This window comes from Poecilia latipinna, unplaced genomic scaffold, assembly GCF_001443285.1.
Source record: "Poecilia latipinna isolate Pla-1442-1.1 unplaced genomic scaffold, P_latipinna-1.0 Scaffold237, whole genome shotgun sequence".
Lineage (NCBI taxonomy): Eukaryota > Metazoa > Chordata > Actinopteri > Cyprinodontiformes > Poeciliidae > Poecilia > Poecilia latipinna.
The window spans coordinates 955024-979356 of NW_015112853.1; the positions used below are offsets into that span (position 1 = coordinate 955024).

Here is a 24333-nt window from a genome sequence, read left to right on the forward strand (position 1 = left end):
ATTATGGCGCCTGTTATTTGTTTCCGACTCCCGCCATCGGAGTTGCAGTACTGCTTTGAGACCGTGCGGGGGCGCTCTGCACCCAGTCTTCGCAGATTGACTGAACACGGACGGAGAGCTTTGTGCCGAAAACTAAACCTCTGAGTCAGACTAATGAATTAAAACGGCCCGATTGGAAGGTAAATGCTAAAGAGAGGCGCTAGAGACGTATTCCAGGTTTGGGGTCTTAGCTTTTTATCTAAAAATAGATTAATTCTGCAATAGTTGGGCTTTTCAGATCCATCCGTTGGGGCAAGTTGTTGGTGATTGAGGAGGCTCAGGGGCGACGGTAGCACCAGCAGCAGGAGCCCTGTCTGTAAACTAGCGGCTGTAAGGACCGATGCTTGGAAGTTGAAAAAGACTGTAACAAGTAAAATTGCTGTATTTTTAAACTTCTGAAAGTAGTTGGATTAGTTGTAAATCCCAGAACCAATCACGAATGTTGGTATTTTGAAGAAAGATAAAAGGATACTTGACTTCCTCTGTGATTGTCTGTGGACGTAGATGTGATGGGTACCTGGATAGTTTGAGGCCTAGGCTAGTAGAGTAGGCTAACCAGTTAGCGCGGCTAACATCACTTCCTTCCCGCAAAATGCTAACTACTGTTGTATGGCACTGGCTATATACCGACTGTCCTTTTCGTAAACGACTTTTGCACATTGGCTCTTCAGATACATACAATGTTCTTGAAATAGCAGTCAAACTAGTTCCTATGTCTCTGTGGTGCTGTATAAAACATTAAGGTAAAATATTCAGCTGATGTTTAGCTGTGGTATCTTAGCATTCAAGCTAATAATATGCCCAATGCCGGTTCAGTGATAGCTTTTAATCAAATAAATGTGCTAGATTGAAAAGCTCTGTGGTATACAAGTGTGGATGTATCCGGTGTAGCGAGGAAAAGTGGTGATTATCGCAGGGGAATTATGCGAAAAGCGAGGTTTTGTTGGGTGCACTAGCATGGTTGTGCTGAACTTAAGTTTTCTGACCCATAGAGGCCAGTAGAAGACCGTGTGGACCGTACATCAACAAGCATGGAGTTCCCGCAACAGCAGAAGCCTGCGGGGGACGGAAAGATCGTCTATCCTCCTGGAGTGAAGGAGATTACGGACAAAATAAGCAACGATGAGGTGGTCAAACGGTTGAAGGTATGTTGACAGGGTTTCATACTGTTTAAAAACTACTTCAAACTCCAGTCAAAAGCACCCAGCCTCTGGCACAGTACCAAATACTTCCCTGACTTTGTAAACCTTAGTTGTTAGTCTGTTACTCACTCTTCTTTTGAGATTTTCAGTTGTTTGTTTTTGCTGGTGATGAGTATGCAGACTGATCAATAAGCAAGTTGTATGCTAGTCAATAATACTTGACCTGATACAAAGTTGTGATGTTTTGCATCATGAGGAGGAACTTCCAGTTCTTTATTTTACCATTGGTATTTTAATACAGTTGAAACCAGAAATTTACATACACAGAACAACAAAACACTTTTTCCCCCCTCACAGTCTGAAGTTAAATCAGGCCAAACTTCTCGTTCTTCAAATTTCTTTTAAATCAGAAGTTTACATACAGAATGATTACTAGCTATAAAAGAATAAGGGAAAACCCACATCATGATGTCATAGTAGGTTAATAGACACTTTGAGTTTGTTGGAGTATGTATTTTAAGCCCACACCTTGAACAAACTGCTTTCTTGTTTGACATGATGGGAAGGCCTAAACAAATCAAACAAGATATAGTTATTTGGCTGCACAAGTCTGTTTCATCTTTTGGAAGAATTTACCACAGCTTGAAGGTGCCAGGTTCATCTGTTCAAACAACAATTACACACAAGTACAGACATGATGGGAATGTCCAACCCTCATACCACTCTTGTGTCCCAGTGATGAACGTATTTTGGTCCAAATTGTGCAGATTGACCCCAGAGCATGAAGCCATTCTGAAGATGCTGCTGAAGCTGATAGTACAGTGTTGTCATCCGCAGTGGAATGTGTTCTGTCTCAACATGACCTGGAAGTTCAGTCAGTGAGGAGGAAGCCATTACTCCAAAAGAAAAAAACATGCGGAGGAACTAGAAACATGTCTGATAAAATGATAGTTTGGTCATAATGACAGTCGTTACATTTGGATGAAAAAGGCTTTCTCTTGGGAACATCATCCCAACTGTAACATTTGGGTGTGACAGCATCATGTTGAGGGGCTTCAGGACAATAAAGTCAATGTTTTGGCGTGGCCATCGCATAGCCCTGATCTCAGTCTGACAGAGAAGTTGTGGGTGGATCAGAAGAGGTGTGTGGAAGTGGCCTCCAAACCTGATTCAGTTGCAGCCGTTCTGTCAGGAGGAACGGACATGAACTCCAGCAAACTATTGTGAGAAGGCTGTGGAAGAAAACCCAAAACATTTGACCAAAGTCATGCTGCACGAGGGCAGTAGCATCAAATACTGAGGAAGTCAATGTCTGATTTTGAAGACATGAATATGTAAAACGGGTATTATTTCTCTCATTGTTGTGGAATTTAGCTAATAAAAATAATTTGGATAATTTAACTGACCTAAAACAGGAGAAGTTTGACTCATTCAGGATACATGAATGAAGATCATTGATTAAGCTAATCCTACATTAGTTCACATTATAAATCACATTTTTAACCTGGCCAAGCAGGAAATGTTCTGTATTGGAAGAAATTATTTACATGCGGATACTTTAGTCACTCATCAGGAGATATTAGTTTTCCACTAAAAATATATACATCAGTATTTTACTGTATTTTTTTATTTCTAACTTTTCCTTTAGAAAATAAATGCTGTTCTGAAGTAGGCAAATGATGTTAGCATGAAAAATGCAAGTTGATTACACTTGGAATATGTTAGCCAACAATTATTGTCGTTCCAACCGTCCTGCTTAGTGTATAGATAAACATTGTGCCTGTAAATTATTTAGCAAAAAGCTCCTTGTTTATTTTAATTATTTACCTGACATTACATTTTATGGCTGGAAAGCTCATAATAACACAGAACTACTTTGCTGTAGTACGATTAGCCTTCCTGTTATCTGCTTCAAGTCTTGCTCTCTCTCACCTGGGAACTATGAATTTGCTAGGGGACATGCAGTTACAGCATTTGTTAATATAGAAGTGCTGTACATCCACTTTCTACATTTGGTCAGGTTGTTGGTTATATATCAGAACATGTTCCGATGATTTGCTGAAGTTGTCAAGGAACTATATTGCTATATAGCCAAGTTGTTTTATTGCAAAAGCAGCAGCTTTTGCAATAAGGTGCAAATAGCTGAAATGGAAAGAGTTGGTTTAATTTCTTTCTGGCATATCTAGAGACAGCTTCATAGCCAAGGTCAAGGTTTGTAGGAAGCCCAATGCAAACATCCATCACCACTGTACACTAAAATACATTCCACAGCATTGTCGCATTTCTTTCCTGATTGAGTTCAATACAAGCTTTTAGAAAACTAAAATGTTTTTTTTAAGTTGCTGTTGCTTAGAATAGCAGAAAATGTTCTGTGGGGCGTTTAGGTGTTTAAGTTGTTGATTTGTCAATTTGTGAGCTAAAACACAGTTAATTACAAGAAGACTGTTTTTTTTTTTTTTTTTTGTTTTTTAATAGGAGTAGGTGCCTGAAAGCAAATATTTTTGTACATGTTGTTTGCCAGTAGCTGGAGGTTCATACTCTGAGATCTTCAATATGCTTTAGTTTCTCACAGGAGAATAAGTCTAGTGCAACTCTTCACTAGCTGATGCAATTGAGGCTTTCATAATCCAAATAAGATATAGATTTGAAACTGCCATGTATCTGGTTCTTTTATTTTTATGTTTTATACGGCTTTGTAATTCTGTTTTTTTCCTCTTTAGGAAGCTGTGTTGTTATTTTTCGGGTGAAAGTCTTTTGCTTTCGCCAAGTTCACTACGTCTTGCTGTTGTTGCAGCTGGTTGCTAAAGCATGCAGTTGTTCTACTGGGGACTGTAAGATTACCAGCTGACGATGGTTGCTCTATAAATTCTGCATATTGTCTTCACATAGACTCATTTGTTCATATCTGCATTTATACACGGTTAAAAAAAATAGTGTGCCATATCAGCAACCTCTGCTCCAGAGAGCAGGGAACCTCTCTGGACTTAAGGTTAAGTTGTGGTTCAGTAACAGGCATACCATTAAAACAAACCACTGGTCTGGCTACATTAGCAGCTAATATCGTTCAAAATGGTAAAGTGGATGATTGTCTAGCAAATTGGGAGAATTGTTATTCTGTTAAATAAATTACTGATGTCATAATTGACAAAGTTCAACTTAGTGTAAATAATCTTTCCAGAAATTTTCCACCAAAATAAATGAGTCACCCTCTACTTGGGTTTTGCAACGTTCTCAGCCTAGAGCTCCAACTGCTGAGACTAATTCAGTGTGACATAACAAGAAAGCTGACCAGAGTAAAGCTGAGCGGTCTGTCGTTGAAACATGGTGGATTTGAAAATATTGGGAGGTTTTTCTTTTTAACTTTGCACCTTTCTAGTTCCTGATTGGAGCACCTTGCCTTCAGAAAAGCCTTAATGGATGCACGAAAGTGTCAGAATTATTCCACAGAAACTTTGGACCGAATTGAGACGTTTGGATCAAAGACTTGCTGCACATCTAGAGTATAAGTCAGACTCTCCACCTCCGGGAGATCTATTGGATTGAGATCAAGCAACTGTGAACGTCTGTGTCGATGAAGTCTAGTGAACTTATCGTCATGTTCAAGAAACACGTTTGAGATAGTTTGAGGTTTGTGCTGTGGTTCATTGTCCTGTTGGAAGCAGCTGTCGGAAGAGATGAAAATCCTCACGCCGGTTGTAGCTGAACAACTGGCACGGTGCAGAACGGATCCATGCTTTTGTGTCGTTTTGCACCAAATCCTGACCCTAAGATTTGAATGTTCAGTCGACTTTAAGACTAATCATTTCTGTCCAATTTTGGTGAGCTTCTGTTGAGTTTTAAGCTCAGTTTTCTGACATATGCAACACCTCAAGGTTAGACGTGTTGTGTTTTAAGCATCAGTTGTGGCAACCACACCCCCTTCAAACTCATTCAGTTTGGCCTTTAGCAAGTCATGTTCACCATGACTAGATGTCTAAATCCACTCGGTGTGCCTAATAAAGTGGCTAGTGAGGGTACAGTTTCAGAGGAATACACATAAGCTGTTTTAGTAATTCTGCTAGCTCTAATTGCAAATTTCAGATGGTTAAAAACTCCATTATCATTTTGTCTGCTTGTTATAAACACCCAACTCTGCTCCAAGCACAAAAGGAACCATTATGAACGCTGTGTTTTCTTCTATTGTAGTTCTTAAAGAGAAATGCTGGCAGGTTAAAGATTAACCAGACGCAGAGATTGGAAGGTTCTTTGAAGTAACGCATCTCTTAAAGAAATTATCAGGAAAACTGTGTGCATACTTGTAGCCTAATGGTCATTAGTTGCACAACAATGAGTAATCAGTGAGCACTAAGGGTTTACACATTGCTTTTTTTTTTCTCTATAAGCTGACTGACAGACACCTCTGTTGTTGAGGTTGTCAGAAAAGTCCTCAAAACAAAAGTCTGATCCTGCTCACATGGAGGGGAAAGTCTCTGCGCTGGACACTTAAAGAGAAAACATGAAAGTCTTGTAATTTCATGGAAAAACTGCATCGATTCTTGTTTGTAAGGTTTAAATGGACCAAACGGCACCTGCTGAGATATAAAAGGGATGCCGTGTTGCACTTTAACCTCATACTTTGCACAGGAAAGTGTGTTTCGTTGCAGTTCCTCAGATGCTATCAGAGCTGCTTGCATGAAGTGGCTTTGTGGTTTGAATATGGACAAACGTTTAGCTGATCTGCTCACTGGAACGTTGGTTTTCTCCTAGAACAGAGCCATGGCAGTAGACTCCAGATGTACAAACTCTCCAGCTCAAAAGGCCCACAGGAGAGTTTCTGTTCTGAGAGCTTTACTCCTTTACGAGGACAGGAGTGTGTGTGTGTGGATATAATGACTGTGTGTAGGAGTGAGTGTGCCGCTCTGCAGTCTGTTGGAGCTGCTGGCCCATCCCCCACCAACAGGCAGTCGGGAGCTTCATAGCCATGTTTCAGCTCACACATAGAGGAAGTTGCAGCTCGAAGCATTTCTTTCTAACGATTGTATTTCAGTGGACTGGTGTGAATGAAACCTCTGTGGGCAGCAGTGGGACAAACCCACACTTCGTTTGTCTGTTTCTGTCATATCACTCGGGTTTTGTTTTTTGTGTTTGTTTTTATTTTTAATGAAAAGGTCAGTTTGAAAAAGTTGCTAAATAACTCTTTCTTACAGACACAATGTGTTTGTTTTTTTTTCCTCCTTTGCTTTTCACTTTTTAATGTACCACAATGCACTTAAAAACTTATTATATGAATGAAGTACCAGTTACAGCCTGACGACAAGAAATAAAATTAAACCCTATATGAATATATTTGTATATTCACTAATGAAAAAACCCCAAACATTCAGATAATCAAATATGAGATTAAACAGACATTAAATGTCTGTTTAATCAGTGCAGCACCAAAGAGGGAAATAATAATAAATAATAAGAATAACGTTGACTAAAATTATTCACGTATCATCACTGAAGTTGATGATCCACAGCAGCCAGACAAAAAAATAAAAAATACCTGTTTTTTGTGTCAAATCATTTTGTTCAGCTTTGGTCTCTTGAGTATTTCTGATTCTGAATCAGCGAAGATCAAATGTAATCAAATATCATTCAGTACTGCAAAAATGGACCTCAATCAAAGCACCAACAGGAGGCTCTGAATGAGCTGCTAACTAACAATGAGCTGGTCACAGGATTCTCTAAGTGCTTGTAAATCTGAAATATCTCGCCTGTCACTCTGGGTTTTTGTTGTGGTTATATATATATATATATATATATATATATATATATATATATATATATATATATATATATATATATATAAAGTACCCAATAAATCAGCTAACAAATGCCTTTAAAAAAATTTAATTAATAATTTGCCAGTAACTGATTGAGCTTCTACTTTACAGTTGAAAAGATGCTCATCAGAGGCATTTTCCCCCCGTCTGTGTTTCGGTGGTTTTTGGCACAAATCAAATATTACATAAATACTCTTAAAGAGCCGTGGCTAGACGGACTCTCATGTGACCGCCCTTGTCGATGTGCTCAACAGATGGTGGTAAAGACCTACATGGACATGGATCAAGACTCTGAAGAGGAGAAGCAGCAGTATCTTGGTCTGGCGCTCCATCTTGCCTCCGAGTTCTTCCTAAGGAACCCTAATAAAGACGTCCGGCTGCTGGTGGCCTGCTGTCTGGCTGACATCTTCAGGATATACGCTCCTGAAGCTCCTTACACCTCCCACGACAAGCTGAAGGTCCGGATTAGCTTCTAGAATCTTTCATTCGTCTAAATCAATCCAAGTCTGCTTGTTGCAATGACTGCTGTTTACGTGTGGTGGGGTATAATTAAAACCTGCATGCGTTGTTTACTAGATAATTGAGCACATTTGCCAGATGGCCCAAGGAAAGTTCAGGTTTTACTGTTCTGCAGCACATCTGTGCACCTTCTTTTAACCACGTTGTAAAGCCTTCCTGCTCCCTATAAAACCACAGGACTTAATGAGAAGCTAAAAATGCTTTTTTTTTTTTTCCCCCCCGCCTCCAGGACATTTTTCTGTTCATCACCAGACAGCTAAAAGGACTAGAAGACACCAAGAGCCCTCAGTTCAACCGATACTTTTACCTGCTGGAGGTAAATCTCTCACCTTGGCTGCCCTTATGCGTTTCGGCATTCCAGTGTTTTCTTTGCTACAGATTGTGTTGAAGTGAATATGTTTCATTTGGATTTTGAAAGTTACCATTTATCAATGCATTTGTTTGTGCTGTGCAACAGAATCTTGCGTGGGTAAAATCGTACAATATCTGCTTTGAACTGGAGGACTGCAACGAGATTTTCATCCAGCTCTTCAAAACGCTCTTCTCTGTTATAAAGTAAGTTGGTTGAATCTGTCAACTTGAAGACAAGACAGTGTAGATTACTGGGTTCCACAGTGTGAGATGAGGTTTATTTTTTTTTTTTTTGAACAAAACTGAGAATCTCCCCTTTTTATGTTTTCACAAATCACTTTTTACCCTCGGGAATCTGCAATCGATGTAGAAAATGGTGTTAAATCTTTTTTGTTTGTTTGTTTTTATGTAACCCAAAATCATCAAACTAGAAATACACACTGCATACTTTTTTTTTAAACTGAAAGAGCTAAAGATTAGGAAGTATTTTTTTTATATATATTAAACTGCACATCCTGTTTCCCTTGTTAATAAAACTGCACATTTTTCTTTGGATGATTTCAAAGCCGTAACAGCAGCTGGTTTGCACCAATTTGACCAAAAGCAGCTGCTTTGCCAGCACAAAAAAAATGTTATATTTGATGAAAGAGGTTGTTTTGAACATTTTGGCTCATCATGTTTGTTCTACTCTTTATACTATAACATTATTAACTGATAAACTGGACGGCTGTGATGCAGTGGGCCTTGTTGTGATGTTAATGGCATTAACGCGTCGGAGCCGGTGTCTTCCTCTGCTCATCAGCAACAGCCACAACCAGAAGGTGCAGATGCACATGATGGATCTGATGAGTTCTATCATCATGGAGGGAGACGGAGTCACACAGGAGCTGCTGGACACAATCCTGATAAACCTCATACCTGCACACAAGGCGAGTCTGCGGTCACACCACTGCACGCTGTGACATATTGCATGATTACTTTTCTGCATTAAATTAGAAAGAATTACTTATGTAAGTCAGAATTCAAATTAACATTAAAAAACCTAGATATTGACTAGAACATGAACTATGTTAGACAGGTAAATGAGAGGCACTGATATATTGTTAGTTTGTTTCTTTTGTAATGGTTTTAATTGTTTTCTGTTCTAACCATGAAAAATGTTTTTACCAGCTCTCTGTGCTTTTTCTCCAGAACTTCTCTTCTTGTATATCTTGTAATGAAAACAAAATGCAGTGCTGACATGCAGACAGAAAGCTAGCAAATCCAGTTTCAAAGTTAAGCAAACACACTTCTTGCTATAGTCATGCCAATTATTTATCCTCTTTCTGCTGACTCAGAATCTGAACAAGCAAGCGTACGACCTCGCCAAGACACTCCTGAAGAGAACGGTCCAAACTATTGAGACGTGCATCGCAAACGTGAGACGCTGCTTGTTTTTTTTTTGTTTTGTTTTTTTTTTCCTTTGGTTTTCTTCTGTAATCCTCTTTTTCAAATGACGTTGAAGAGTACGTTATCAAGGTATTCATCGGGTTCTCTCGCTCTGTGCTTTTATGTTCTCCCACAGTTCTTCAATCAGGTTTTAGTGATGGGAAAGTCCTCGGTCAGTGACCTATCAGAGCACGTCTTCGACCTCATCCAGGAGCTGTTTGCCATCGACCCCATGCTGCTGACCTCCGTCATGCCTCAGCTGGAGTTCAAGCTAAAGGTGAACACCGTCCAAAAAACAACAACAATCCCTCAGCTCCAACCAACATCATTTTCCCTTCTGATTTTATTTTAGTTTCTTTGAGTAATATTGATTTTTGAGTAACTGTATTTTATATTATTACTATTTGATCCAGAACTTATTTCCTTCGTAAAAAGTTTTTTTTTTTTTTTTTTTTTTTTTTAATCCATCTGTGGTGGTGAAACACTCTGTTCTTATTTTATTGTTCCAGAGTAAATACTGGTCAAGGTTATTTGTGTGGCATATTTAATCAACAACTCAATTAAAAGTGATAAAAACATAATAAATAATTAACTTGATGGCAAAATAAAGAGAAGTAATGAAATCAATTTCAATTGATTTATTAATGTTATTATTGCTATTAATTGTTATTAATCAAAGGCAAACCAAAATAAGAGTTTTAGCCGGGATTTAAAAGAACTCAGCTTTTCAGCAGATATGCAATTTTTCTGGAAGTTTGTTCCTCATTAGAAAAGCATAAAAAAATTACAGATATTAAAAAAAAAAAAAATTCAGTACATTACCCAGCATTTTTCTGTATCATTTTGTGCAAATTGTCCCCCGAGCATGATACTGCCATCACCATACTTCACTATATAGAGATTCGTTTTTCAGGGTTTTATCCGTATGATTGTTCAGACAATTTTGATCTCATCTGACCTACTTAGTAGAACTGCACAATATATAGTAAATGTATTACTTAGCAATAGCTTTTCATGCCGTTTGCAGCGGGGAACCGAAATCAAGTTTTAAAAATATGATTAAAAAAATATTGAAGTCCCATTAAAGGACTGTGTGTGATTTTTGTTACAGAGCAACGACGGAGAGGAGCGTCTGGCTGTCGTTCGTTTGCTAGCGAAGTTATTTGGGGCCAAAGACTCAGAGCTAGCATCACAGAACAGACCGCTTTGGCAGTGCTTCTTAGGACGGTGAGTAAACTCGGCATTGACCATTTGTTAAAGAGATGTATGTATATGAAGTTAGCGTGTGATAGTTCATATCACACGCAGTCCTTTTGTCCCTTGTAAGAGAGTTTATAGAGGAATTGAGGAACTTATCTGGCATGGGACAACTTCCTGTTATCTTCCTTCCCAACAGAATAAATAAGTAATTTTTCTTTTAACTAAATCTTCTTTAGTTAGTTGAATTATATGAGATTTAATTTCTCCTGTAGGTTCAACGACATCCACGTACCGGTCAGATTAGAGTGTGTAAAATTCGCAAGCCACTGCCTTATGAACCACCCTGACCTGGCCAAAGACCTCACAGGTGGGCGTTACTTCTGATTCGTCCGCGCTGTTGTTAACGGCGCCGCCGTCTTCCTGCTGGCTGGTTCAGCTGAAAGTAATGACCTTTCTCACTCATTTATTTATTTTTTGTCCAGAGTATTTGAAAGTGCGTTCTCACGACCCAGAGGAAGCCATCAGACACGATGTCATCGTCACCATCATCAATGCTGGAAAGAAAGACCTGAACTTGGTCAATGACCAGCTGTTGGGCTTTGTGCGGGAAAGGACGCTGGACAAGAGGGTAGGACATTTAAACCACTTAATGGTTCACTCATTGTAGTAGCAACACAGCTGCGACTCTTTTGGGATTCATTCGTTTAGATCAACAATAATAATCTACATAAAATGCCGCAGTTTATCCTGGAGATCTGTACGAATCATTCGCATTCTGAAAACACAACGTATCCGCGTTGATGTGCAATGTGTTAATATTTCATTGATTACAAACGCAAGGTTGTCTCCCTCCCTGTGATTTTCATATCCTGGTTTGATCGTTTCCCTTCGTCGGTATGTTAACGTTTCCCTCCTCCTGCAGTGGCGTGTGCGTAAAGAGGCCATGATGGGCCTGGCTCAGCTTTATAAGAAATACTGTCTGCATCACGAGGCTGGAAAGGAGTCGGCCCAGAAGATCAGCTGGATCAAAGACAAACTGTTGCACATCTACTATCAGAACAGCATCGATGACAAGTGAGAACAAACACACAGTGTACATGAAATGATTTAATACTGAACAAATGGACTAGGATTAATGTATTTAGAACCGGTTTGGCACATACACGTGTTAATATGTCTCTAATATCTATAAAAAAAAGACACATTTGTAAATCACAAACATTGTTGTAATTTGATAATTTACTAAAATATCAGTAACCTGACATCTCTACAGCTCTAGCCCCTCCCTGTTAAAAGCTTTAAAACAAGTTCCTCTTATTTTACAGTATCATGGCTTAATTAATTTAATTTAAATGCATGTATAAATTTAAATGTAAATATTTCAAATGCATGACAATGAAGCCCATTACTCTTAGTTCCTGTTTGCAATGGGAAAGACTAGAGAACATAACATTTAAATAAGTCTTTGTGTGGATCTCAATAACAACTAGATGCCAAAAATGTACGGCAGCACAGAGACGGTTCATCAGCTACGTCAGCGGTTCTTTGGCCATCTCGCTCCCCAAAGTTAAATTTTATGGAAAAACCTGTTTGAGCTGAAGAGAAGACAGAACTAGAGATATCGGTCGGCGGTCGAAGATCGTTTTGTATCCGTGTTTCAGCCTTGTGAAATGGTACAGTAATGTCCCATTGGCTGTACGAAGTAAACCAGGCGATTCGTTAAAGTGGGATTCCCCCCTATAGATAGAAGATTTGTCTCTGTGACAAAATGCTACAGCAATAAAATATCACTGCGACTCAGAGGTTTTAATGCGTCGGTCTCGCACATTTAGAGATTAAATCCCTTCTCCCAAATTATTTCCTGTTTTTTATTTTCAGTGTTTAAAGAATGAATTGAAACTTTCCTCTCCCAGGTTGTTAGTGGAGAAGATTTTTGCCCAGTACATGGTGCCTCACAGCCTTGACACAGAGGAGAAGATGAAATGCCTCTACTACCTTTATTCCTGTCTGGACACTAACGCTGTCAAGTGAGTGAATACGCTGCATTTTCTCCTTCCATTTGAAACTACACAAACATTGACGCATTCGTACGTGCAAAGTATTGATATAAAATTACAAGTAAACTGTCTGGAAAACATCTCACAGTGCTTATGATGAGAACTTTCTACTGATTGTTTCTTTCTCACTGGCCTTTTCTTCCAGGGCTCTAAACGAAATGTGGAAGTGTCAGAATATGCTCAGAAGTCTCGTCAAAGAGTTGCTCGACCTTCACAAGCTGCCAGTGGTGGGTAGATGCTTCCTTTTTTCTCTCAGTTTTTGTTTTTCAGGATGTATATTATTAAGCGGGATAATGTTTTCTTCTGCCCTCTCGCTAGTCGGAGGCCAATAACACCGCGATGCTCGGGAAGCTCATGAGTATCGCAAGTAAGTTGGAAATAAACGTACCCAAATGCACACCGTGCCTTACAAAACCTCCCTTTGACATTACAACCACACACTTCAGTGTATTTTATACAATTGACCAATATACAGTAATGCACAATGTGAAGTGTAGTAATAGCATTTAGGGTTTTCTGAACTTTTACAAATACAGTTTCTGAAAAGTTGGGTGCTTCTTTGTTTTCAGCCCGTTTCTAGGTTAGGAATGCTTTTGCAAAGCACTGGATGTTATTATGTCACAGTTATTGCTCACCATCACTCTAAATAAGGCATAATCCACACCAAAGTTATTAGAAAAGGAAAATAAATTTAAAAAAAAATAAATAAAGCCAGGTCTGACATTTTGAACATAATTCAACCATTTTGACCAGTGGTTTTCAAAAAGTACTCCTTGTGACCTCAGTCAAAAGGTTTTTCTTTCAATTCAAAACACTATATATAAAATCAGTCCCCACTCATTTTTCGTAGGCGTTCTCTTCTTCTTTCTTCAGGTCATGACCTTTTGTAACCGTAATTTTAATGTGATGCTGCTGTTTGCAGAGAACCTGCCGGATGCTGGGAAGGCCCAGGACTTCATGAAGAAATTTAACCAGGTTCTGAGTGAGGATGAGAAGCTCAGAATCCAGCTGGAGATGCTCATCAGTCCAACATGCTCCTGCAAGCAGGCGGAGATCTGTGTGGTGAGGCAGCACGAGGCACACTTAACCCGAAACACAAATGACATTTTTAACACGACTCGTAGTCGTTTACGTCAACAGGTGTGATGCAAATCGAGTGTTAGGGCTACGAATTTGTGTTTGGGGTCCAACTTAGTAACCAAAAGCCTGACTTGTTTCATCAGCGACGAACTTTTTAACAAACTAACATCTGAAAACGATAGTTTGAAGCTCACACACGAGATGCTTTGCGCAGAGGGAGATCACTCGGAAGCTGACGTTCCCCAAACAGCCGAGCAATCCGTTCCTAGAGATGGTCAAGTTCCTGCTGGAGCGGATCGCCCCGGTTCACATCGACTCTGAAGCCATCAGGTCAGAAACATTCCTGAGAATGAGAATATTTTTTATTTATTTTATTTATTATTATTATTGACACGTATAATGAATTTGAGCCTTCAAACGTCAATAAAACGGGTGATTATAAGTAGTTTCTAATTGAAGATGTTGCGTAATTGAAACGAGTTGGTAAATTGTGCCTGAAAACGTTAAAAATGTGTTAATTTTTTTTAGAGAGAACTAAAATAGATGGCGTCTGTTTACCTAGTAACCAAGTGCTTCATAATGTTGTCTGTATTTTGGTATTGTGTAACGCTGGTCCATTAACAGATCCGTCTCATTTACTGAGCCACCTAGTGGCGGTGATGGAAAACTGCAGGTTCCACTCTGTCTTTTTTCTCCCCCATTTATATTATGGAAAAATACTATGACAGACCACACACTGATTAAACAAACGATGCTGTTTTAGTCTTAACTTGATCCCCATAAAATTATGAGACATGTTAACATAATTTAACAGTTTTATTTTGTTAATTTTCCTACAGTGCTTTGGTAAAGCTGCTAAATAAGTCCATCGAGGGGACAGCTGATGATGAGGAGGAAGGTGTCACCCCTGATACAGCGATCCGCTCTGGTCTTGAGCTGCTAAAAGTATAAATATTCAAATTAAATTTAAAAGTTTTCCTAACTGCAAAAATAACCTAAAGCAAAGTGTTATTAATCAAAAAATGTCCAAATGTTTTTTATCCTCGTAGGTCCTGTCATTCACACACCCCACAGCATTCCATTCGGCCGAGACCTACGAGTCTCTGCTCCAGTGTTTAAAGATGGAGGACGACAAAGTGGCAGAGGCTGCCATTCAGATCTTCCGTAACACTGGCCAGAAGATCGAGACGGAGTTGCAGCAGATAAGATCGTAAGAGATGTGCAAGAGGCACAGACTGTCAGTACTTCTGGTGAAAGAAGTACCGAACACGTCAACGTTTTTCTTTGTGAATATATTTCTAATATTTGCCGACATGAAATTCACCCCACATGTTGGTAATGAACAGAAAGTAAAGCTGTTCCGTTTAAGTCGGTAAATAAAACGAAATGACACCCGGAGTGGCTTTTAAACACAATTATATAAATTCATTGCGTATGTTGTTTTTTTTTTTTTTATGTTTTGTTTTTCCTGGGGAACTTTTCTGTGCTCTCTGATCTGATCAGGGTTTTCCATAAACGTCCAGTTTGAACGCGTCAGGTGACTGACTGGGTCAGTCTACCAGTTTTACTTTCTTTCTCTTGAATCAAAGTCAGAGTTTCATGGTTGCGTCTTCGGGACGATTTTCTTGCTTGGAAATCCCCGCTTGTTTCATTTTCAGATTCTTATCAGGAACATCAAGGTGCATTTTTCCATTCTTCCTTCCTTCCTTCCTTCTGCTAAATGACTTCTGCTGCTGTAATTATGTTGAGACATCCCAACCAAGGTGTCAAAGCAGCTTAACCTGGTCAGAGTGCTGCTGGTTTGAAGCCTTTCACAGGCCACCTTGTTAAACCGGCTGGTATTGATTTGCATAAACGCAGCAGGAATTCGTTTTGGTCATGTGTTCAATACGCCCACTTCATTACACAGAACTAATATATAAGGGCTGATTTGTTTGACGTCGGTTGCTATCGACAACTGGTGTAAATTTCAAGTTGGTAGAAATATATTCACTTTTGAAAACGTTGTTCAGTCCTTATTTCACCTTAAGGCCATTTCAGAAGAATCTAGATTTGTACATGCTCTGAATGGTGGGGTTCCTACCGCTTACTGTCTGTCTTCTGTTCGTCCTTCTCTTCTTTTCATCTTCTTTTCTGTTTTTTCTTCCCTCCGATACTTGTGTTGGACCTTTATTCATTTTCCTTTGTGTCCTACCCTTCTTTTTTCAATCCTTTCCTCCAGCTTCATTCTTTACTTTGCTATACATGCTGTCTCTCCTTCCTTCTGTCCTCATTTTCTATCCTCGTCTTATATCCTATCTTCCCGTCCTTCTGAATTTTTCTCCTTCTTTTTTCTCAATTATTTTTTTTCACGTTTTCTTTCACATTCTTTTTCTCTTTCTCACACTTTTTCTTGTTTATCTTTCATGTTTTTTTCCTTGCCCTTCTTGCTTTTTCTTTGTTTCTCTCCTCCTTCCGTGTCTTTCCTTTCTCCCACCGTTTAAGCTTACCCACTGTAGAAATATCCTGGTCTTGGAAGTCGAGTCTGAAATCTTTGCATAGCAAACACAGCAGGCAGAAGGAAGGTTTTTGTGTTTCTTATAAAGGGCTGAGTATTTTTTTTGTCAATGCTTTTGCCACTTATAATGTATTTTTTTTGTAATGTTTCCTTCAGAACTCTGATTCCCATCCTGCATCAGAAAGCCAAGCGGGGCACGCCTCACCAGGCCAAGCAGGCCGTCCACTGCATTCATGCCATCTTCAACAACAAGGAAGTGCAACTGGCCCAGATTTTTGAGGCAGGCTAACACTTCTTGATGATGAATTACCATCTCCAGTGTATTATTTACTCCTGCCCTCTCTACTTGAACCTGTACTCCTTGACTAACAGTTTCCTCTTTGACCCCACAGCCTTTGTCTCGCAGTCTCAACGCAGACGTTCCCGAGCAGCTCATCACTCCGCTTGTGTCTCTGGGTCATATATCCATGCTGGCTCCAGATCAGTTCGCCTCGCCAATGAAATCCATCGTGGCCAACTTCATCGTCAAGGATTTGCTGATGAACGACAGGGTTTGTGGAGCTGACATTTGAACTTTAGCATCCAGGAATTACACATGGACTGTGTTTGAGAACTGCTGCTGTATGTACTGTGTGTGTTTATCCACAGTAAGGAAGAAATGTAAACACAAGAACCTGAAGCGGTTGTTGAACTGTAGTGGATCTCAAAAGTTTATGTTTACTCTGTACAATTCAACTGAAAACAAACATACATGTTAAACTTGACTAGCTTTTAACCAATATGTTAAAATTAGTTTCTGACTGATACCTTTATTTTTGATTAACCTCTTATGTGCTTTTCAGTTAAATTTCCAGCACGTATCACTTTGTGTGTAAAAACATCTGAAATTACTTTTAGTCTAATTGATGATTACTCAAATTCTTTCCACCACAAAAAAACAAAACAAAACTCAGCGTTTTAGCAGAGTTGTGCAAACTCCTAAGAGCCACGGTTTGAACCAAGAAAACATTAAATCAGATTTTTGTGACCATCTTTGTGTGCTCAGTCGGTAGGGAACAAGAACGGGAAGCTGTGGTCCGCAGATGAGGAAGTCTCACCTGAAGTCTTAGCAAAGGTAAGAGGAGCAAACATGCATGTTCTGTTCTTGATATTAATTACTCCAAGACCACCAAAGTACAAAATTCATTTACTGTTATCTTTGTGCTAAACAGGTTTTAGTTTGTTGTGTTACTCTTTACTTCACACAGCTGAAGAAACAGATTTTGTTTCAGGTCATTAAAACGTTTTGAAACCGTAGAAATGGTGTGAAAGAGCATTTCAGTGGTTTTGAAGTTATAGTTTTAGTTTTTTTTCTGGAGCATGTTGGTGGCCTGAACTGACAAACGATGTTCTTCCTGTTCCTGAAGGTTCAGGCCATCAAGCTCCTGGTACGCTGGTTACTGGGAATGAAGAACAACCAATCCAAATCGGCCAACTCCACCCTCCGCCTGCTGTCGGCCATGTTGGTTAGCGAGGGCGACCTCACGGAGCAGAAGAAGATCAGGTACCCCTGAATTATCTGTTACAGATTCGCTTTACTCGTGTGTGTGTGTGCGTGTGTGTGAGAGAGAGATTGTTTATCCCCTCATTCCTTCCTGTGTTGCAGTAAATCGGACATGTCCCGCCTGAGGCTGGCCGCCGGCTCGGCCATCATGAAGTTGGCTCAAGAGCCGTGTTACCACGAAATCATCACACCTGAGCAGTTTCAGCTCTGTGGCCTTGTCATCAATGTCAGTTTTCACCTGCATGACTTTTATTTAGTTCAATTATTATCCAATTTAAGAGAAAAAAAAACTTTTAAGTTGCCAAGTTCACACCTGGTGTTCATCTGGTTTGTTCCGCCAGGACGAGTGCTACCAGGTCCGTCAGATCTTTGCTCAGAAGTTGCACTTAGCTCTCGTCAAACTGCTGCTGCCCTTGGAGTATCTGGCCGTTTTTGCTCTGTGTGCCAAGGACCCGGTGAAGGAGCGCCGCGCCCACGCCCGACAGTGCCTGCTCAAAAACATCTCCGTCCGCAGGGAATACATCAAACAGAACCCCCTCGCTCAGGGTGAGTGTTCACGCGGAAACATGGCGGCTTCCTGTAGCAGCGTCAGGCGAACTGAAGATCGAAGAATGAAATCCTTTTTCAAAACGGATTGCTTTAAGCAGATGTGATTGTACCACCTCATGTCTAGAAATCACAGTATAGCTTTCTAATAAATTACAAGCATATTCACTCTAATGTAAATGATTCTTTCCCTCGACAGAAAAACTGGTCTCTCTTCTTCCTGAGTACGTGGTTCCATTTATGATCCACTTGTTGGCCCACGACCCTGATTTCACAAAACCACATGAATATGAACAACTCAAAGACATCAAAGAGTGAGGCTGCCCTTCGTATTAAGTACATCTAAAAGTCAGTTGTTGTTTTTAGTCCTCACTGTCTAACTTTTTTCCCTTTGCTAGGTGTCTGTGGTTCATGTTGGAAGTCCTGATGACCAAGAATGAGAACAACAGTCACGCGTTTCTTAGGAAGATGGTTGAGAACATCAAACAAACGAAAGACGCTCAGTGTCCCGAAGATGCAAAGGCCAACGAGGTACGCAGCGCTTTGCAGGAGGATTCACTTCACCTTGTGTCGCTCTGTTACATAAAAATCCTAATGAAATGCATTCACAGTCGTGTCTACATGACACAGTGTAGAAAGCGGCAAACACAGAAAGGATGTCGTTGTGTTTTTGAAGCGAATCGGTGACTGTCGTGTCGCTCTGGTTGCAGAAGCTTTACATCGTGTGCGATGTGGCTCTCTTCGTCATCGCCAACAAGAGCACCGCTTGTCACCTGGACTGTCAGAAAGAGCCTGTCCTTCCCTCAAAGTTCTTCCTCGTACAAGACAAGGCAATAATCCACGCATTCTCACACACATTCAGCAAATGTTGTGGTCGGCTACATTTTTCATTTCACAATTTCCTCACTTTTTCTCACTCAAACTTTCTCAGGCCTTTCTTCCGTTTCTTTGAAGTAAAAATAAAAAAAAGTTGTCTCGGAATTTATCTCCGATTTTTCGACAGTAGAAAAGTTTTACATATGAAACTTGGAAAAACTGAGTGGGTTGATAGACGGATGGGCAATCGGATATATAATACCCAAACCTTTAAAGTGCTTAAAATCAAATTCCTCACTCTACCAGGTTCCTTTAACCTGTGTAGGAACCCTGTATGCAGAAAAAAATATATTTTAAACGGTTTATTTTCTTTAGTTTCATTAGACTTTAAAATCTCTCATTTCAAAAGCAGAAACAAAATGTCCTCCTCTGGGGTCTTATTGAGCTTAACCCGTTCTTTTTCTAACAGCAGGAGTTTAAAAACGACAAGGAGTATCTGACAGGAGAGATGAGACAAATGCTGCTAACTGGAAAGGTAAATTCTCAACATGAGTAGTTATTACTGTTGCAGTACAATTAAAAACATAGAGACTGGTCTGTTTGCAGTAAGTTTGAAAATAACCACATGAATTAAAACCTGATCCAGTTATTTACATATATATATTTACTTATTTAGCCCAAACCGGCTCCAGTTTTGGCGACTGTCAACAAAACTCTGACTGTTCCGGGTCGGAGGATCATCCAGAAGACCACTACGGCTCCAGACACGACCAGTAACACCAGCACCAACTCGTCTCCACTGGTCACAGCTAACAACAAAAACAGGTACACACACACACACACACACAGAGAGAGCAGCTGTTTGCTCACACTCCAAAGACAAAGAGTAACAGTGTTGCATCTGCTTGGTTTTACCACAACAACAGCACCGACTCCTCAGAAAGTCGAGCGCAGGAGAACAACGAGAACCCGGTCATCAAGAAAGATGAGACGAAGAAGGTAAACTCACACAGGAACCTCCTCTCACCTCTCCACCGGCAGCCATGTTCCCTTTCAACTTCATCCTCGGTGCGTTTCAGGACGAGCCGAGTCAGAAGCTGGTGGCCGACGCTGGGATAGAGGCGTCGCCCGTGAGACGGCGCGGCCGTCCTACCAAAGCCGCAGCAGCCGCTGCCGCAGCAGCGCTGAAGGAAGCCGGAGCGCTACCAGCAGGAGGCGGAGGAGGCAAAGGCAGGAAGAGAGCGTCCGACACCACCACAGACTCCATCAACGTCAAAATGTCAAAGCAGTCACAGCAGCAGAGTGACGAGGGGACAAAGAGACAGATCGACTTGCAGAGGTAAGAGAAGAACTCGCCTTCTTTTCCTGCGTCTAAAGGAAAACAAAAACGCACCCCATTCATTTTCTGCTACAATAACACCTCCTGTAGTTGGTCTTTTCTGATTGATTCTCTGTAGTATTTCAAAATGGACGAAGAAGTTTTCATTTTTGAGTATGAAAAATGAAATGCATCCAGAGAAATATAACCCACAATGTCGTCAGTGGATGAGAAGCCAGTTATGATACTGGCTACTCTGGTGAGAGAGTTAGTTTTCGTAAATGTATGAAGCGGGAATGCTAAGCTAATGTCTTGAAGTTAACAGATTTACATTGGGAAAATATCAAAGTATAATAAATTTTAGTGTAGCTTGCTGTTCATATACAGCATGTTTTCCATGAAGACTATGCCACCTGCTGGCATAAATTTAAATCTGCATTTGGAGAAAATTCAGACAATAATATGTTAAACACGCCAAAGATCCACCATGCTTGCTTTTATTTCCTTTTTTGCAAAATGGAGAAAGTTGACCAAACAATTTGAAGACTGTAGAGCGACCACAAACATCAGACTGAAGTGGTGAGCTGTGTGAAACCACGTCCAGCTTCATTTATGGAGTTAAGCAGGTTCGTTTTAGGAACTCCAGTTGCTGTAAACGGATCCATAAAGATTAGCTTTCCTTTTGGTACAGAGGTGGAGTTGCAGTTTTCACTTTGCTACAGCTGCGTAAACTTTTACTCTGTTTAGATTTTGTTTTGATATTTAGGAATAATACATTTATTTGCCTTACTTTCCAAAATAGAACTTTGATGTTGTGGCCTTTAGGAGAATCAAGCATCTAGTTTTCCACAAGAGTTTATAAGTCACTAACTGGGGAAAAAAAAGAAAAGGGATGAACAACAGGTGGGATAATAAGGACTTAATGCAGCATCAGCTGATCTGTTGTTATATTTTAGATCCAAAGAAATCTGCTCAATCCTCGCAGTCTCACAAATTTACAAAGTCTCTCTTATTTCTCATTGTGCACCAAAACATTTATTAAAAATGAGTTATTAAAAGGCCTTTTATTTAATTCTGCAATTACACAATTTCCAGTTAATATCAGCTTTTTTCTCCCACCAATAACTTTATGGAGCATTTAAGATATTTATGTTAAGGATTAGTCAGGTGACTGCAAAACTATAGCTAGGTCTGTCGTAATAATCAATAAATCAATTAATCGCATGATAAATTAAAACAAACTCAATAATTTTCATTTGCATGATTTGTTTTTCTCTCATTCTACCAAAACCTGATTGATAAGTTTTCTATCTGGTGTTTTGGTTTCAACTAACCCTTTTTTTTTTTTTTTTGTTTTTTTTTAGGACAATTTCATAATTCATTTTATTTGTTGTTTCTATTTTATTTATTTTGGTTATTTGAAATGTCTTCCAGTTTCAGTGCTAAATGTTTAACACTAAGTTTAAAGTTTATTGATCTTTGAGAATGTTTTCTGCCATTACAATATTACTCGAAAATGGTCTCAAAATAACAATAGTATCGTTTATCGCAATAATTTCTGGGGTAGTTTATCGTGTATCAAAATTTGTTAACGTGACAGGCCAAACTAACTGTAAAAATCAAATGATTGTTCTGCAGTTATTGCTGGATCCCCAATTTATTGCTTTAAATGCACAAGCCAGCATTAAAAAAAACAAAAAAAAAACTTGAATAGAAAACATGTTCTGATGCAGAGATCTGCTGTTTTTTCAGGTAAAGAGGCGAAGATGAAATCCAGACTGTAGAGGACGGGCCTGAATCGTCACACCTTCAACTCTACACACAAGCTCCTTTGACTCTTACAGCTTTCTTGGAGATATTATGGACCTTCGACATAAACACAATATACAAGCACGCACACACACACACACACATACACACACACACACACCCCATCATACTAGGAGATTTTAAACACCCTGTAGTCAATGATTTGAAGCTCTGTATGTAGGTCTTACTCAGAAACATTTCCCCCCCCCCTTTGTTTGTTGCTCTCCAGTTCTTTTTTGGAGCCATTTTTAAGAAGAAAAAAATAAAACCAACCGGGATGGACATTTTACAAGCGTTTTAATCTGGTAATGATTCTTGCTTATTAAATTTCCTGGGAAAACAAACAAAAAAAAAAAACATCTTCTGCTGTTTGAGTCTTGATGTCTTCCTCCTTTGTGTCTGGACTGCAGGGTTTCTTTCCAGCTCACCAGTTGAGTTTGTAAATACACACAAAAGTAAAAGAAAAAAAAAAAAAGAACTTTGTAAATGTGAGTTACTTTGCAGGAATTTAAGGTGACATTGAATGCATTGGACAGATTTTATAAACTGTTTAGGTGATAGGCATCAGAAGGGCAGATTAAAAAGTTGTAGTTGCTTTTTGACGGCCTTCCTGTGGGGCAAGTTCGGTTTGCTGCCACAGCACTTCAGTTCATCAGGGATTTTGGTCTTTTTTTAAAATCAACACAAAAGAAAAATCCACTTTTTGAATGCATAAATCAATATTAGACACATTTGGAGTTTTTTTTTTTTTCTTTAGTGTTTTCCTAACAAATTAAATTTTTTTGAACTCTTACGTTGGGCAATTCCTATTTTTAAACATCAAGTGAACGGGAACCTTTTGTGTTGACTTATTTTGGATGTAGTTTTAAAAAAATGCATTTCATTATATTTAACCTTTTTTTCACAAAAAATAAATGCTTTTAGATGTTTGGGTGCAGTAGAGTTTGTCTTGGATCCCTGTTTTCAAGGTGCAATTTCAAAAACACAGGCAAACATTTTCTTTTTTTTTTTCCCCACTTTTCTTTTTTTAATCAATAAAAACATGACACTGTCACAATAAATAACCATGCTTTTTTTATACTGCTAATGCTTGCTTCCAATAAAAAACAAAACAAAACAAGTCTATTTAAATGGAGAAACTGAGATGCAACAGCCCCCCCTTCTTTTTAACGCTTCGTCGTCGTGCAACATTGTACATGGTGAGAACAGCAGGAAGACGCGGTGGATGTAGGAGGCGACCGCTTGTCTCGTCTCTGCCCCTTTCTGACAGAAACGTAGATCCAGCAGACTCTGGTGCACTTCACAAGTCCGTCTATTTACAGGTAAAGCAGACTGCACCTTCTGCCTGCCTCTGAACTTGTCTCACCGTCAGCAGCAGAGAGTTTTGCACAATAACTCAAATTTTAATTCGCTGCTCCTCTGGAGGTCAATTGAAAAGAAACCTTTAAATAAGTGGCCCTGATAAAACCCAAACACTTTTCGGTGTCCCTAAAAAGAACAAAGAGTTCCACATTTATAAAATAAAAGGAATTGTTTTGTTGTTGTACAGTAAAGCACGTTTGGGACATAACATATTTAGCTCTGCTGTTCACACCACTTTTAATATTTTTCAGATTTTAAACACTTCTGAAATGGACGGGAAACAATTGTTTTTAATCTTTGTGCAGACAAATCTTTCAAGCTATTCCATACTTTTAAGCACCTGCCTAGAGGCACATCTCTGGAGGAGCTGCAGCTCAGGTGGAAGAATTTATTCATAGGACAACTATTAAGTTGCTGTAGTTAAACCCTACAGAGAAAACGGCAGATATGCCAACACTGCGCCTCACCCGGAGGAAAACGGTAAAATATGGGGCCGATTCTTTAGACTAGAAGATGGATGGAGCTCAGTGCAGGACAGCCCTGTGAAAGACTTGACTGAAAAGGACGACAGACCTAAACGCACAGTCCAGATCTAAATTAAATTAAAATCTGTGGAAAAACTTCAAATTACTTTCAGACTCTACAAGCAAGACTTCTGCAAAGCGTAAAGGAGGGAGTAAATGCTACAGCCGGGTTGCTCAAGTATCCGAGAGCTACTACTGTGCAATTTCTCCGTCTCCTTCCTTCTCACTGCTGTAGCTGTAAGTTTTGGTTCTCCAAAGTACTGACTGCGACTGAACAGAATGCAAAACCCAAACT

The 24333-nt window shown here is 39.5% G+C and overlaps 2 protein-coding genes across 6 annotated transcripts in view; one reads left to right on the top strand and one right to left on the bottom strand.

Moving 5' to 3' along the window:
* Positions 1 to 62: 62 nt before the first annotated feature.
* On the top strand, positions 63 to 22495 carry pds5a (PDS5 cohesin associated factor A). Of its 5 annotated transcripts, none has more exons than XM_015032348.1 (33): positions 63 to 216; positions 1032 to 1184; positions 7243 to 7446; positions 7737 to 7823; positions 7965 to 8062; positions 8661 to 8787; positions 9196 to 9276; positions 9423 to 9563; positions 10398 to 10513; positions 10759 to 10853; positions 10969 to 11114; positions 11409 to 11560; positions 12400 to 12513; positions 12689 to 12770; positions 12862 to 12910; positions 13466 to 13605; positions 13838 to 13953; positions 14463 to 14568; positions 14673 to 14833; positions 16277 to 16400; positions 16513 to 16671; positions 17166 to 17234; positions 17527 to 17663; positions 17766 to 17889; positions 18005 to 18209; positions 18409 to 18523; positions 18608 to 18740; positions 18920 to 19039; positions 19495 to 19560; positions 19702 to 19850; positions 19949 to 20024; positions 20105 to 20364; positions 22096 to 22495. In XM_015032348.1, the coding sequence occupies exons 1-33, from the start codon at positions 184 to 186 to the stop codon at positions 22097 to 22099; spliced, it is 3942 nt and encodes a 1313-aa protein (XP_014887834.1). In that variant the 5' UTR covers positions 63 to 183; the 3' UTR covers positions 22100 to 22495. The 5 variants fall into 5 exon arrangements, with proteins under 5 accessions (XP_014887834.1, XP_014887836.1, XP_014887835.1 ...); XM_015032350.1 differs by having other exon boundaries at positions 19952 to 20024; XM_015032349.1 differs by having other exon boundaries at positions 19498 to 19560.
* The window catches only part of ube2kb (ubiquitin-conjugating enzyme E2Kb (UBC1 homolog, yeast)), a 7291-nt gene continuing 5315 nt past the window's right edge, over positions 22358 to 24333 (bottom strand). The window contains exon 8 of the mRNA XM_015032354.1: positions 22358 to 23640. The gene's annotated coding sequence lies outside the window, so the exon portion shown is untranslated. The remainder of the gene's footprint in view (positions 23641 to 24333) is intronic.